This window comes from Tiliqua scincoides, chromosome 7 (genome assembly GCF_035046505.1).
Source record: "Tiliqua scincoides isolate rTilSci1 chromosome 7, rTilSci1.hap2, whole genome shotgun sequence".
Taxonomy (NCBI): Eukaryota; Metazoa; Chordata; class Lepidosauria; order Squamata; family Scincidae; genus Tiliqua; species Tiliqua scincoides.
In genome coordinates, this window is record NC_089827.1 from 49,444,260 (window position 1) to 49,457,583 (window position 13,324).

Consider the following 13,324-nt stretch of genomic DNA (forward strand, 5'->3'; position numbering starts at 1 on the left):
AACCTTGAACCCCATGTTGACTCTCAAACTTTCACAGACAGAGTCTAGTTATAGTTATTGAAATCTTTTCTTGTTTGCTGAAGGTACAACTATTAGAATTTCTTGCTGGAACAATGGATTTAGCTCGTGAGAATTTTATTCTTTCTGCACCCTCAACACCTACCAAGAGACTGAGCCAAAATAATGAAGAGGTAAGACATTTTGTCGTTCTGTATTAATCACAGCAAACATTTGTTACAAGAAACAGTTACACTGTATTAGCTGTGAGACTTTGCATTTCCTATTTTTGATAAAAGACTGACAGACTCGTTTTGCTTATGTAAAGAAGCTACATCTTTAGAATTTGATTTTGAATTTAAGCAAAATCTCAGCTTTCACTGAAAAACAAAAATCGGTTTCTTGGTTTGCGTGATATTAAGAAAAGGCTTCACAGATCAGAACCCTTCAGTGTTTTTCAGTCACTCTTCATAAATGACACTTCTTTGCTACGGTTCATAAATATGTTCAATTTACTTAAAACACTATTACATGGGGTCTCATCTTGAAGATCATTTGTGAATATTGAAGTGGTTAGGTACCTATGATACCTATGATAATAGTATCTATTATCAGGTTGGTCAACATGGAAGTTCTAGATGTCAGGAGGAAAATAAAAAAGGGAACTGTCATGTGAGTAGGTAATATAAATGTTTGTCAGCCCACATTTGAATACACTTGTTAATCTGTTACTGCTTGATTCATTACTTACTCACTTTCTTCAGCACAGATGTCAGTGAAGCCATTACAGGGACACCATTTTTGTTTTGTTTCATGTGAACTTTTTAATGTATGACTAAATCCATGTTTTCCTGAGACAAATTAGAGAAATTCTTTCTCTTGGATTCTCTCTTATATAGCTGCCAATGATGGTGAAGAATATTCTATATGCATATTTAAGCTTGTTGGTTAACTCCAAAAATGATCTAGCCTTTGCTCATATTTTAAACATTCCTGATAGAGGGCTTGGAAGAGAAGCTTTTACTGATCTAAAACATGCTGCACAGAAGAGACAAATGTCAATTTTTCCGGTAAGTGTGACAAATTAACCCCAGTCTTGCTATATTTTGTCAAAGCATTGAGAAGAGGTAGTAGGACAATTTTAGAAAATAAGCTTGAACTGTTTCTTTAGGAGCTGGGTTGGGGGTAGACAGAGCATGAGTATACCGTGTTGTAAAGGCCTCTCTCTAACACAGGCTTTTCCAAAGTGTGGGTTATGACCCTGTGTGCGATGGGTCATGAGCTGGGCCCACTTTTACCTGTGGTTGGCTCCAAATCAGAGCCATTCTGGAAGCATTGGGTGGGCCCAGGGGCCTCTTCTGGGTTTCACTGCGCCGGCAACCCACTCTATTGTCCTCCATGGGCCTCAGAAAGGCCTGCAGAAGCGCCTGGAAGCAACTTCCAGTTTGACCAGAAGTTGCTTCTTGTTGCTTCTGTGTGCCATTCTGCTGGCTTTTGCAGGTGTCAGAGTTTGTCACTGGCCTGGTGCATCCTGGAAGAGGCCTCCGGGCTCTCCCAGTAAAGTATGGTTGCACCAAAAGGGGCATTGTGTCGTGACCAGCGGTCAGGATGAGGTAGGTTGTGGTGCTGAAAAATTTGGAAACTGCTGCTCTAGAAGCTGTTTTAGAAGCTGGCTTCTCTGGTGAGTTCATCTGTAGAAGTAAAGCGTGGGTGGTACCATAGGGGATTTTGGTGATACCATAGGGGAGCAAACCAAAATAACCTGGTGCATGCTTGTATTGAATACTCATTTGAAACTGAATGTCCCTGGAGCACTAAAGTAGCTTTATGAAGCACTAATAGTGGAAACATTTTCCTAAGTTCTCTGTGAAAGGGGCATTACTCAAGAGGTCTTTACCCATTATCATTGACAGCAACAGGAAATCTTTAGAAAAGAGCAAAATGCTGTGTATTTAGCATTAGGTTTAAATTTTTCTTTTAAAGCAGCCTGGGAATGGGTTTCATGTCCCATGGTAATGTCCTTGAACAAGAATGGAAAAAATGATGGCTTAATTATTTCGGCTCCTAATGTTGTATTAATGCACATTTTAAAAAAAATGAAGTATGAGTTTGGACTGGATTCATTAGCTACTATTGTAGGACTGCCAAAGAAAGGAAACTTCTTTATAGTGTAATGAAACCTTCTTCATTTGGCATCTTTGTTTTGAAAAAAATGAATGAAAACAAATATTTTCCATTGAGCAGTCAAGATCCTGTGAACCACACAACCCACAGGAAAGCCATGAACATTGGCAGAATAGAGGTTCTTTTAGAATTATTCCATGTATATTTTTCCAGGTTTAAGAAAAACTTTCTATTTTAATTATGCAATATACAGATGAAGGATAAATGTGTTATATTAGTGATTCTCACACATTTAGCACAGGAACCCACTTTTTAGAATGAGAATCTGTCAGGACCTACTGGAAGTGATGTCATGACGGGAAGTGACATCATCAAGCAAGAAAATTTTTAACAATCCTAGGCTGCAATCCTATCCACACTTACCCAGGAGTAAGTCCCATTTACTAACATTGTTAAAAGAATATACATAGTAGCTTGTTAAAAGTACAGGTCTGTAACATTTCTCCAAATGTCACATGCCATGGTAGTATCACGTCTTGTTGTTGGCAACCTTCAATCTCGAAAGACTATGGTATTGCGCTCTGAATGGTGGTTCTGGCACAGTGTTTAGTGTGGCTGAAGAGGCCAATTTGGGAGTGACAATCCCTTCCACACTGGGAGCAAGTATGTGTGTGTCCCACATCCCAGTGTGTCCCTGGTCTGTCTCCCTGGCTATGGGCCTTCCTTCTTTGGCTCTTTGCCTCAGTCTGTTGGCAAAGTGTCTCTTCAAACTGGGAAAGGCCATGCTGCACAGCCTGCCTCCAAGCAAAACGCTCAGAGGCCAAGGTTTCCCATCTGTTGAGGTTCATTCCTAAGGCTTTCAGATCCCTCTTGCAGATATCCTTGTATCCAGATATCCAGTATCAAGTCTAATATATTAAAAATAGAATATTGAAATGAATAGGAACCCACCTGAAATTGGCTTGTGACCCACCTAGTGGGTCCTGACCCTCAGTTTGAGAAACAATATAACAGTTATATTGTTTCAACCCTTTAGATTATGTTGCACTAATTTAGGAGTGTATGTGGAATAATGCTGTAGGAGTGTGTGAGGGATAATGGTTCCCTTTGACGAAGTTATCATCAGTGCATGCAACCTATTGATTGACAGCTAATGAACCTGTTCTAGCCCAGGAACCTTTAGCTGCTACTACCTGATAGCACAGCTATAGTTTTCACTGGATTCTATTTAGAAACACAATTTCTGTTCTATATCATCATCATCATTATCATTCATACTAACATCAAACTCAGATGGTTGAGTGCCTGTCAAAACTGAGCCACTCCACAATAGTCATTCTTACATACTTGGAGAACTGCTTATGTACATTCATTTGTGAATTAAAAGCCCAACGTTGTATATACGCAACAGGGACCAAATGTGTACACCTGTGGGCCAGGCAAAAATAGGTTAAAGAAAACGTAAAGATAACCCACCACAACATCCTAATGCAGACTTAGCATGCTCAGTAGTCCCCAAGAACCACAGATGTTGAATGGCACTTGTGGGGGGAACTGACCTGCTGCAGCTGACCTGCTGGCAGCCTTTAACACCTAGAGTTGGAGAACACAGCCACCCTCCCTTATGCAAGTTGTGCTGGTGTTGATAGCCTGCTCATAAGCACACAGGTGCAGCCTTGCTTTCCAAAAATCTGGGCGCATGCCACAGATTTAGAGAATTTCTCAAGACAATGCTACATTTAACAATACAGAACTGTACCAGGTGAAGCGGGATACCTAGCTACCTTATCTTGTTTGCACTGTGGTATTAAATTTTAAAGTGTGTAGTTAATGGGGAGGTCAAATTCTCATTGCAATGCAGATACAACCTGTCTTAATAGTATAGGAACTTGAAACAATGGATTGGTCTGTACTTAATACTGTGCAAATCCAGTTCTAAAGACTTGAACTTTGCTTCAAAATAGTATGTATGCATGTTAAGCACAAAGACACCTGTCATGTTAACAGTTTTATGAATAATGTACAGTTCGTTTGTGGCCATGAATTAACCTGCTATTTGTGGGAATTACTTGGTTGGAAATATGCTTGGTGGTGTATCTTTATTAGGAGTGGGTTAGTCTTTGTGTTCCTAATGTTATAGATGTTATAGATTCCACTATTTGTAACTTGGTTAAATATGTAATTTTTGTTAGGTGGCAACTTCTTTCATCCGAACCATAGAACTTGGAGGGAAAGGTTATGCCCCTTCTCCATCTGACCCTTTGAGAACTCACGTGAAGGGACTTTCATACGTGGTTCACTTTATAGATAAACTGGAAGAAATTATTGGTGAAGTCCTGGAGCCTAGGTAATTTTCTTATATCTATCTATCTATGCACTGTTCAAGTTAATATACATCTATATTCATTAGGTTTAAAAAGAAAAACATGAGAAATGTTTGTTATTGTATACAACTTAACCATTCTGGTGCAAGCAAACTGTTCCAGATGCATTGGGCAGCTTAAAGCATAGCAGATAAGGTAACATACAGGCAAGTGATGAGTCCTGCAAAAGAAGTAAGGAAGTTCATAGAGATAAGGGGAGGAGATCTTAGGATTCAAGAAATGATCAATTTAAAAGTGAATTATTTAACCCTGTCATTGGTACACGGCATGCCAGACAGCCAGTGCGAGGGGAGATAATACGATCATTAAATGTCCTTTATATTTTACTAGTGAAATTCCTGTCAACATAATAGGAACAGAGAGAGATCCCATATCTTACAGAGAACCCTAGCAATATTTGCCTTGTCTTGTAACACTGCTTTGTGTGCTCTTTGCACGGGCACATTTCTTCTCTAGTGGAACCTGACTTAGTAATGAGAACAGGTTTTGCCCCTGCCACACTATTTATTTACTTTTTCCCATAGTGGAGAATCGCAGCTATTCACATATATGAGGGGAAAATAGTGGAAAAATGGGGGGGGGGGAAATGGAAGTGTTTTGTCTGGGCATCTGAGATTGGGGTGGAATCCCTATCTCTGGGGACTCCCAAGTTAAAAATGTTCTCATGTAACATTCAAGCCATCAATATTTGTGGCACCCTTGAACAACTGAGTATGTTTCTAGCCTGTGGAGTTCTTACTTGTCTTGATATTTGCAAGCCACTTGTTACCTCACAAACAGCCTAATTCACTGCAACTCGCTGTGTGGTGATGCATAAGCAGCAACACACATCCATTGAATTCCACAGAGGAGTTTTGGCCTCCTCAAGGTAAGGAAACAATTATTTGCTTTCCCCAGTTTAAGCCTCTGCAAGTATGGTGGGTTAACTTGAACCTGTGCCAGTGATATAGCTAACAAAAGTCTGCATTGACCTAGGAAGTTGGATCAGGCCGGGGGAGAGAGTCAGGATTTGGTGCACACCACCACCACTGAACTTGCCCTTTCTGGGCCTGATCCACCTCTTTGCCACCCAGTTCTACCCTCTCTCTGATTCCATATTCATTGTTGCATGGATCCAGTCGCTTGCAGCTTCCAGTGACTGCCAGGTTGTGCTGTCTAGCAGAGTTGTGTTTGCAACAGCTGGAAAGCACGCTATGCCAGCAGAACGCACATTCCACCAGCATAGCATGTCCTTAAGATTGGGTCCAAATTCAGTCAACCAAGAGAAGGGAGCTGGCAAACTTGAAGTCCAGAAGGAAAAAGGATCTGGATGAGTTCACGAATTCCAAATGGAGTTTATCAGGAAGCTAGAGCATAGAAATGGAACAAGCCATTTACAGTGCATCTGTAAAGGTTGAGTGCCTATTCAGTTCACCAGGCTGGTCCATAATAAATGTTTCATGGGCCAGCTGACAACTTCTCCCATGTCTTTGATGCTTCTTTTTGGAGCAGAAAGATTGCTGAAGGCTTTAAGGGATGATAAAAGTCTTTGGGTGTGACTACTGAATTCCTGACAGTGTCAAAATAGGCAATTACAATGAAACATTCAGTATTTTATGAACATTTTGTGTTTATAGGATGTAAATGAGAGATAACTATAATAGAGAGTTACCTGTCAAGATTTAAATTGGTACAATGCTTATACGTTCATTCATAAATACATGAATCTGTGTATTCATTTAGTGTTCCTCACAATTAGTTTTGGTATATCTTAAATCCTAAAATACAGGTCCAGCCTTGTTATACATGGAATTTTTTTTGCATGGATTTGATTCAACACAAATGGCCACTGCAAATGAGAAGGAATGTGCAGATCCCTGGAGAAGGGGAAAAATTCGTCCCTTTAAAATCACAGTTTAAAAAACTGCTTTTATTACTATTGTAGAGAGACAGTCATGCAAGGAATTACAGGTGTGACCTAATTATCCACAGATTCCACAGATTTTTCTATCTCAACGTGATGAGATGTTTAACAATAGTTAATATGAGAGAGGACAGCCAGCTGACAATCCATCATTCTCTCTCCAGGCAGTTAGGCAAGCCACCCCTCCCTTCCCCCTGAACACGTGAAAGAAAAATAATCCATTTGCTCTGGGTGAAGGGAGTGCTTGGAGTGAAGCCTTTCCAAGCTCCTGGAGAGAGACCAATTGATGGATTTTCTTCTTAGTGACTCTATCTTACATCACAAAGGTCAGCAAAGCTGTTTTTATATCGCCTAACAAAAGGACATTGTTTTTTAAATTAATTTGCTTTAGTGCGATTTTAGCTATCCAGTGAGTTCTAGGAATTGAACCCTTGCGAATAATGAAACTCAACCTGTAAATCAGTATTATAAGTCAACAATTTTACAGCCCAATCCTATGGCACCTCAGCACCAATGCTGGATATCACAAATGTGCCAGAAGGCACGTTTGCGCCACCCTGAGAGTAAACTGTGTTGGTGGGAGGCCTGGGCCACCCTGTCAATGCTGCAGATTGGTCACTGGTGAGCAGGTAAAAGCAGAGTGGCACAGGGGCATGGATAGGTGTTTTGGGGCAGGAGGAAGGGTGGAGAGAGGGTGGAACAGGGGAGGGACAGGCCCAGGAGGGAGGGTGGGACCCGTGTAATGAAATAACTGTTGCAGCCTTGAGAAGTGCCAGTGAGCAGGCTAGGGTTTTACATGGGGTAAGGGGACCTCCAACTTGCTTGGATCCAGCGTAGGATCTAGTGGTAGGTGTTTGAAGCTGCTGCTGTGCTGGATAGGATTGCGCTGTTAATCTTATTAATGTTCATGGTCTATCAGAGAATATGTTATTCTACAGCATAACAATAATAGATTGCATTTGTTATAAACAACAGCTTATATATATCTTGCAATTGCCATGACAGGGAAAAAATGCTGATTTTGCTATAATGGAAATTTGATAAATCCTTTCCTGTTTTTGGAATAAGGATTGGGAAACTGTTTTATGTTTGAGCAGAGCTTGAATACTGTCCATATCCTTGAGTATCTCTAATGTTTCTTCCTTGTCACTAAAAATTTACTCCCAGAAACAGTACATATGTAAATTAAACATACGTGTGTTAGGACTGATGTCACCAGTAACTTATTTACTATAGGAATGCTTCTGGATTATTGTATCATTACTGCCATTTAGTGTATCAATGCACCCACACTACTCATCCTTTATAAATGGGGACCTGAAACAAAGTGTTGCAGTATAGCCTCAGTTCCTAACAATGTTTCTGATGAAGTCTTTAGCTAGCCTAGAACAGAAGACTTGTAATACTGTTCAGGGCTTGCAGGAGGCCAAAGATGTTAGAAGTACCACAGATCTTAGTAGCAGAACTGTCAACCTTTAACCTTAGTATTTTATTGCAATTCAGGGTCCCCACTTATCCACAGGAGATCTGTTGCAGGACCCCTCCCCCATATATAGAAACTGTGGGTATGAGGGAACCCTATCTGCACTATATAGAGAAGCATGCTGTGTGGCCCCAACCCCCATGCCCATTACCTTCGGTTAGCAAGCAGGCATGTTTCTTTCCGTTTCCTCTTAATGTTCTCACTATCCTCCTAGCATGTAGGCTGCTTGCCTCCTTGTCATGTTCTTGCCTCTATAAAAGCAGGAAACATTCCTGCTTGCTCATGAAAAATATGGAAGGTAATGGGCATGGGGGTGGGGAATGAAGAACCAGATAACTGAATCCATAGATACCAGAACTGCGGATATGAAGGAGTGCCTGTATATCAAAAGGAGAGTTTTTATTTAACCTCATGATATGCAAGACCCAACTGCTCTTAACCATAGATGTACTTGCTAGACTCACACAATCTGCCCAACTTCTGGGTCCCGTAGACTCCCTTTTTTTTAATCTCTGGGGCAGACTTGAGAGTTGCCCATAAATCGAGGATTTTAATGTGGCTGTGATCAAGCAGCAGCATCTCTCTCCTTGCAAATATAGCAGCAAAGAAAATTTGTATCTGTAATCATAATGTTAAGAGAGAAGTAATTTTTATTTCTGTTTATGGAACCATACAGGATTCTCATAATTGCATGAAGTAGATTAATCTGTATGTTTTGGAACAGTTTCCTGGGTGGGCAACATTAACTTTAGCAAGGGTCAGAGGTCAACTTGCTGTGCTAGACAGAAAAAATCTCCCAGGAAAGAATGTCTCTTTCTGCTTGCCCTTTCCCATTTCCTTTCCCTTTTTGAATTTAGTGTTGAAACATGATACTGTTGTTCCCTGCTTTGATATATGCTAGCTTCTTAAACTGTCACCCTCTTTACATCACTTGAATCTGATGGAATCCAAACATTGGTCTGTCTCCCACTGAAGAAGTAGGATTTACTTCTGAGTAAACTTGGATAGAATTTGGTTGTAAGAGTAGTCTGTTCGTATTAATGCAAATGAAGTAAACCATGGCATGGTGTCTTACAACTTAAACCCCATACAAGTAGATCAGCACTTTGTCTTGGCCTCTTCATATGAAAAATGAATGAAGTTTTCGTTTCATTGTTCCAGCTAGAGTTGTGTGTATCTGATGGGAAATGGGAATGTTTTTTCTGGAAATGAATTATGTGGGAAGAAAAATTAAATAAGCATAGGGATATTAGCTATTGAATCTGTAGTAGTAGGTAGAAATAAATACATTGATCTTAGTTTTACTGCTTTATGTGCTGTGAAACTAAAATAACTGTCTAAAGATTCTCTTTGTAGAAAATAAGAATGTTCCTTGTATACTATTGCAGATTTCTTTTAAATTGCAATTTTTAAAAAACCATTTTATTCAAGACTCTGTAGCTTGCCTGGAAATAGCCTTTCACTTTTTCTTCTTAACTTTATGATGATGAACAGGTTTTAAGTTACTGATCTTCTCCTAGGAGAAAGCTGGTAGGAATGGCATGAAGTTGATTTACCCAGTTTATAGCATCATAGACTGATGAGATATTATTCAGCTTTTATACTAAGAACTTCATAATTTGAAATCTTTGTTGGATAGAAAAAATTATCAGGGAAAGGATAGAACCAGGTGAGGCCTGGGAGAAGGCAGGCTGACCAGTGGAGTAGAGCCTAGAGCAGGGGTGCTCACACTTTTTTGGCTCGAGAGCTACTTTGAAACCCAGCAAGGCCCGGAGATCTACCAGTTTTTTTTACAATGTTCGCGCCATCATAACATATAACATTTATGTGTACAATGTATGTTGGTGTACCTTGAGCCCCACTGAGTATAACAGGACTTACTCCTGAGTAGACATGCCTAGGATTAGGCTGTGAGGCTGCAATCCTAGCCACACTTACCTGAGAGTAAGCCCCATTGAGTACAATGGGCCTTACTCCCGGCGTTTCCTCCCAGAGGCACCTGAAGGGGGCGGGGGTCGGCACTCCGCGATCTACTCATTTTGCCTCGCGATCTACCGGTAGATCGCGATCCACCTATTGAGCACCCCTGGCCTAGAGGTTAGCATGTCCACATCCGTTCCTGCTCCACACATTCCTTTTACTGAACCAGCAGCAGAATGGGGGAAAACCTTGGTAGATAATATCCACTGCCACCATCCCAGGCAACGGATACCAGCCAGAGAAGGACCATTGAGAAAAAAATCCCTCTCGTAAGAGAGCACTGAACCCTAGGGCACTGTTTCTCAAACTGTGAGTCAGGACCCACTAGGTGGGTCACAAACCAATTTCAGGTGGGTCCCCATCCATTTCAGTATTTTCTTTTTGATAGACTTGATGCTGCCATGGTATGTGATTGCATTTGGAGAAATGTTACAGATCTGTACTTCTAAGAAGCTACTCTGTATATGCTTTTAACAATGATAGTCAATGGGACTGTCTTACTCCTGGGTATGTGTGGGTAGGATTGTCACATTTTCCTGCTTGATGATGTCACTTCCGGTGGGTCCTGACAGATTCTCATTCTAAAAAGTGGGTTCTGGTGCTAAAAGTTTGAGAACCTCTGCCGTAGGGATTTTTATTAAAAATCAAATCCACAGTAGCATCTGTAGGGTGAAGACATTGATGATCCACTGAATTACTCATAAACCAGGCAGACAAAGGATTGAAATATAACTTGTTTATTAAAAGTCTAACAGAAAGGGAATGAAACAATATAGGAAAAGAAAGGGTTGTAGTAAAAGTACACATAGGCTGATGGAAAATGCCTGAGCCTATCTGGGAAGCACAAAGAAAAGGTTTTTTGAAATGGATGCAGAAACCAGTAAATGAAGATAGGTTGCTACTCAAACTCTCAGCTCCTAGACCCTACTCCATTGTATTACTGTGCTAAACCCAGGGAAGATTGCACAGTGGCTAGAGTCAGTTAACAACAAGGAAAATAAAATTATTCCTTAAGGCAATAATAATAATAACTCAGTATTTATATACCATCTTTCTGGTCATTGGATTACTCCTCTGACTTTATTCAAGGCGGTTTACATAGGCAGGCATTTCTAAATCCCTCAAGGGGATTTTTACAATCATAGAGGTTCTCTCTTTCAAGAACCAACAACACTTCAGAATGGATCTTCCTGGGTTGGTCTCACTTCTGGCCTCCAGTTCTCCCACGCAGGCTGACAAGCAGCTCCATCTCTCACACGGAGGGTAGCCAAGACACTTCTTGCTCACACCAAGAGCAGGTGGAATCACTCAGCTGGGCTTGTCAGCTGCTTCAAGGTCTCGCCATTCTCAGCCGTTCAGGGAGCTGCCAGTGTCCTCGAACTGGCGACCTTCTGATGTTATTTTCGGGCTAACGGAAGCTCTACCCTCTAGACCAGACCTCCTGCCCAGACCTACATGCTCCCCAGCTGTTGCAGATGAACAAGTGGGTGCTCTATTCTATGCTCCCAATGAATGTATCAGTCAGGCAACTGGCAGAGATGCTTATATAACTTTGCTTTGATTATGCCATCAAGTTACCTGATCGGAGGAGTGAAATTCAAATTTCAAATCACCGTCAGGAGCCAAGATGAAAGTTTTTAGAGCTACAACTGTGTTACCAAGGAAGGCAGAAGCCAAATATTTAAACATATCTGTTTTGGAAAGAGTACTTAAAACTCTTTTAAAAATGCTGTTAATCCTTGCATCATGATTGCTACTTAATTATTTTACAAGACAAAACATTTCTGATAACATATGCTTCTCAATTTATGTGAATGAAAACCTTATATGTCAAGAAGTGAATGCATTCATTTCTTCCATAACTTTAGTTCCACTTATGGCTGGTGAACAAAATTGAATACTGTGAGCTGACACATGCTGGGGTAATTAAAACTGTTTTGTTTTGCAGTCAGACTATTTTCTTTTGCTATTTAAATCAGTGTATTAGCTAGGGATGAGTCTACTGTCCCTGCTTCTTGACTTTTGTAATCTCTCAATTCTTAAAAGCAAATCATTGCAGAATCTCATTGCATGATGCTGTGCAGCTTAATAGATCAAAGCTGTTCTCTGAACAGTTTTGATTAACTATGAAGACTCGCTGTTTTCAGAACTATTGAGTCTATTAAGAGAGTGCCAAGATGGATAGGAAGATGACCCTAGATCTGTTTTTAGACTTGCAGGGGGTCGAATTCTATCAACAATCAAGATGCATTTGATAAAAGGCCGAAACAGCAGGGATCCATTCTGTCAAGCAGCAGAGGAAGTTGTACAAGATTTGGATGCAAGGATTAAAAATATTATCAATTTTCAGCATGAGACTGAGGCAGCTAGCACCCCTGGAATCAGTCCAGCTCGGGTAAGGGGCCTCCTTTTGTTCTTCTCATTTGCTTGATATAAAAGAAATGACAATTCTCTTAATGCCCTATGTGGAGAAAATAATTCAGTAATAAAGAACCTTTCCTGTAGCATAGTGCCACTAAGAGTGCAATCCTACCCTGCGCTGGAACAGGCAAGCCAAGAGGCTTGTGCTGTATCCAGTGCAGGATAGGGGCCCAAGGTGGCTCAGCCAGAGGCAAGGGGAAACTTTTCCCCTTACCTCTGGGTAAGGCGCCCCTCTGGGTCTCCTCATAGCGAAGGTCTGAGGAGAGCAGAGTGGCGTGAAGCTGCTCCGAGCTCCCTGGGAACGGGGGTTGGGATCTAGCATAAGTGTTGGATCCCAGCCCCGCCTCCCGCTCTCCACCTGCCCGCCCCCGTGGTCACCCACCACCCGCCCTTCCCCCACCCAGGAATGCCTTCCTCCCGCCTCCTCCCTGCCTCATCTCCACCTCCTCCCTGCCCACCTCAGAGGCTTGCATTGGTCCAGCCAGGCCGATGCAAGCCTCGCTGAGGAAGCCGGCACAGAGGCTTGTGTCAGATTTTGTTTCATGTGTTATGATGTTGCTACAAAGAAAGAAAATCTTACCCAGGTGATCTATATTACTTCTTTCTAAATACTTTTATTCTGATTTAACTACTCTGTTAATGATGGTTGCCATTTGTGTTAACAACTATTATAACTTTATGCCGGTGCTGTATATGCTGAGTTATTCCTTGATTGGATTGGCTAGTAAACCCTGTCTTTCCATTTAATATGTAGCTTGGATCCCTTGGCGGCATTTGCTTTGCAGAGGTGGGACTAATGTTCCATGTTCGTTCTACACTCTGTGTACAGACACACAGTGATCTGAAATATGTGGATCCATGATAAGTTCTCCATGCAAAGAACTCTTAGCTGCTCTCACTTAGAATCACATAAATTCCAATGAAATGTATATATAAACATTTATGGGTTTGAAGCAACTCCCATACCATCTGGAATTAGGATAGACATTTTGCATTAGGAAACAAAGTTTTCTGTCTTAAACTAAACCAGAG

The 13,324-nt window shown here is 41.1% G+C and overlaps 1 protein-coding gene across 1 annotated transcript in view; it reads left to right on the forward strand.

Moving 5' to 3' along the window:
• PARPBP (PARP1 binding protein) overlaps positions 1-13,324 on the forward strand; it is a 40,450-nt gene that overhangs the window by 12,819 nt on the left and 14,307 nt on the right. Inside the window, exons 4-7 of the mRNA XM_066633350.1 lie at positions 84-191; positions 897-1,067; positions 4,314-4,468; positions 12,083-12,266. Of these exons, the coding sequence (XP_066489447.1) occupies positions 84-191; positions 897-1,067; positions 4,314-4,468; positions 12,083-12,266 (618 nt within the window). The remainder of the gene's footprint in view (positions 1-83; positions 192-896; positions 1,068-4,313; positions 4,469-12,082; positions 12,267-13,324) is intronic.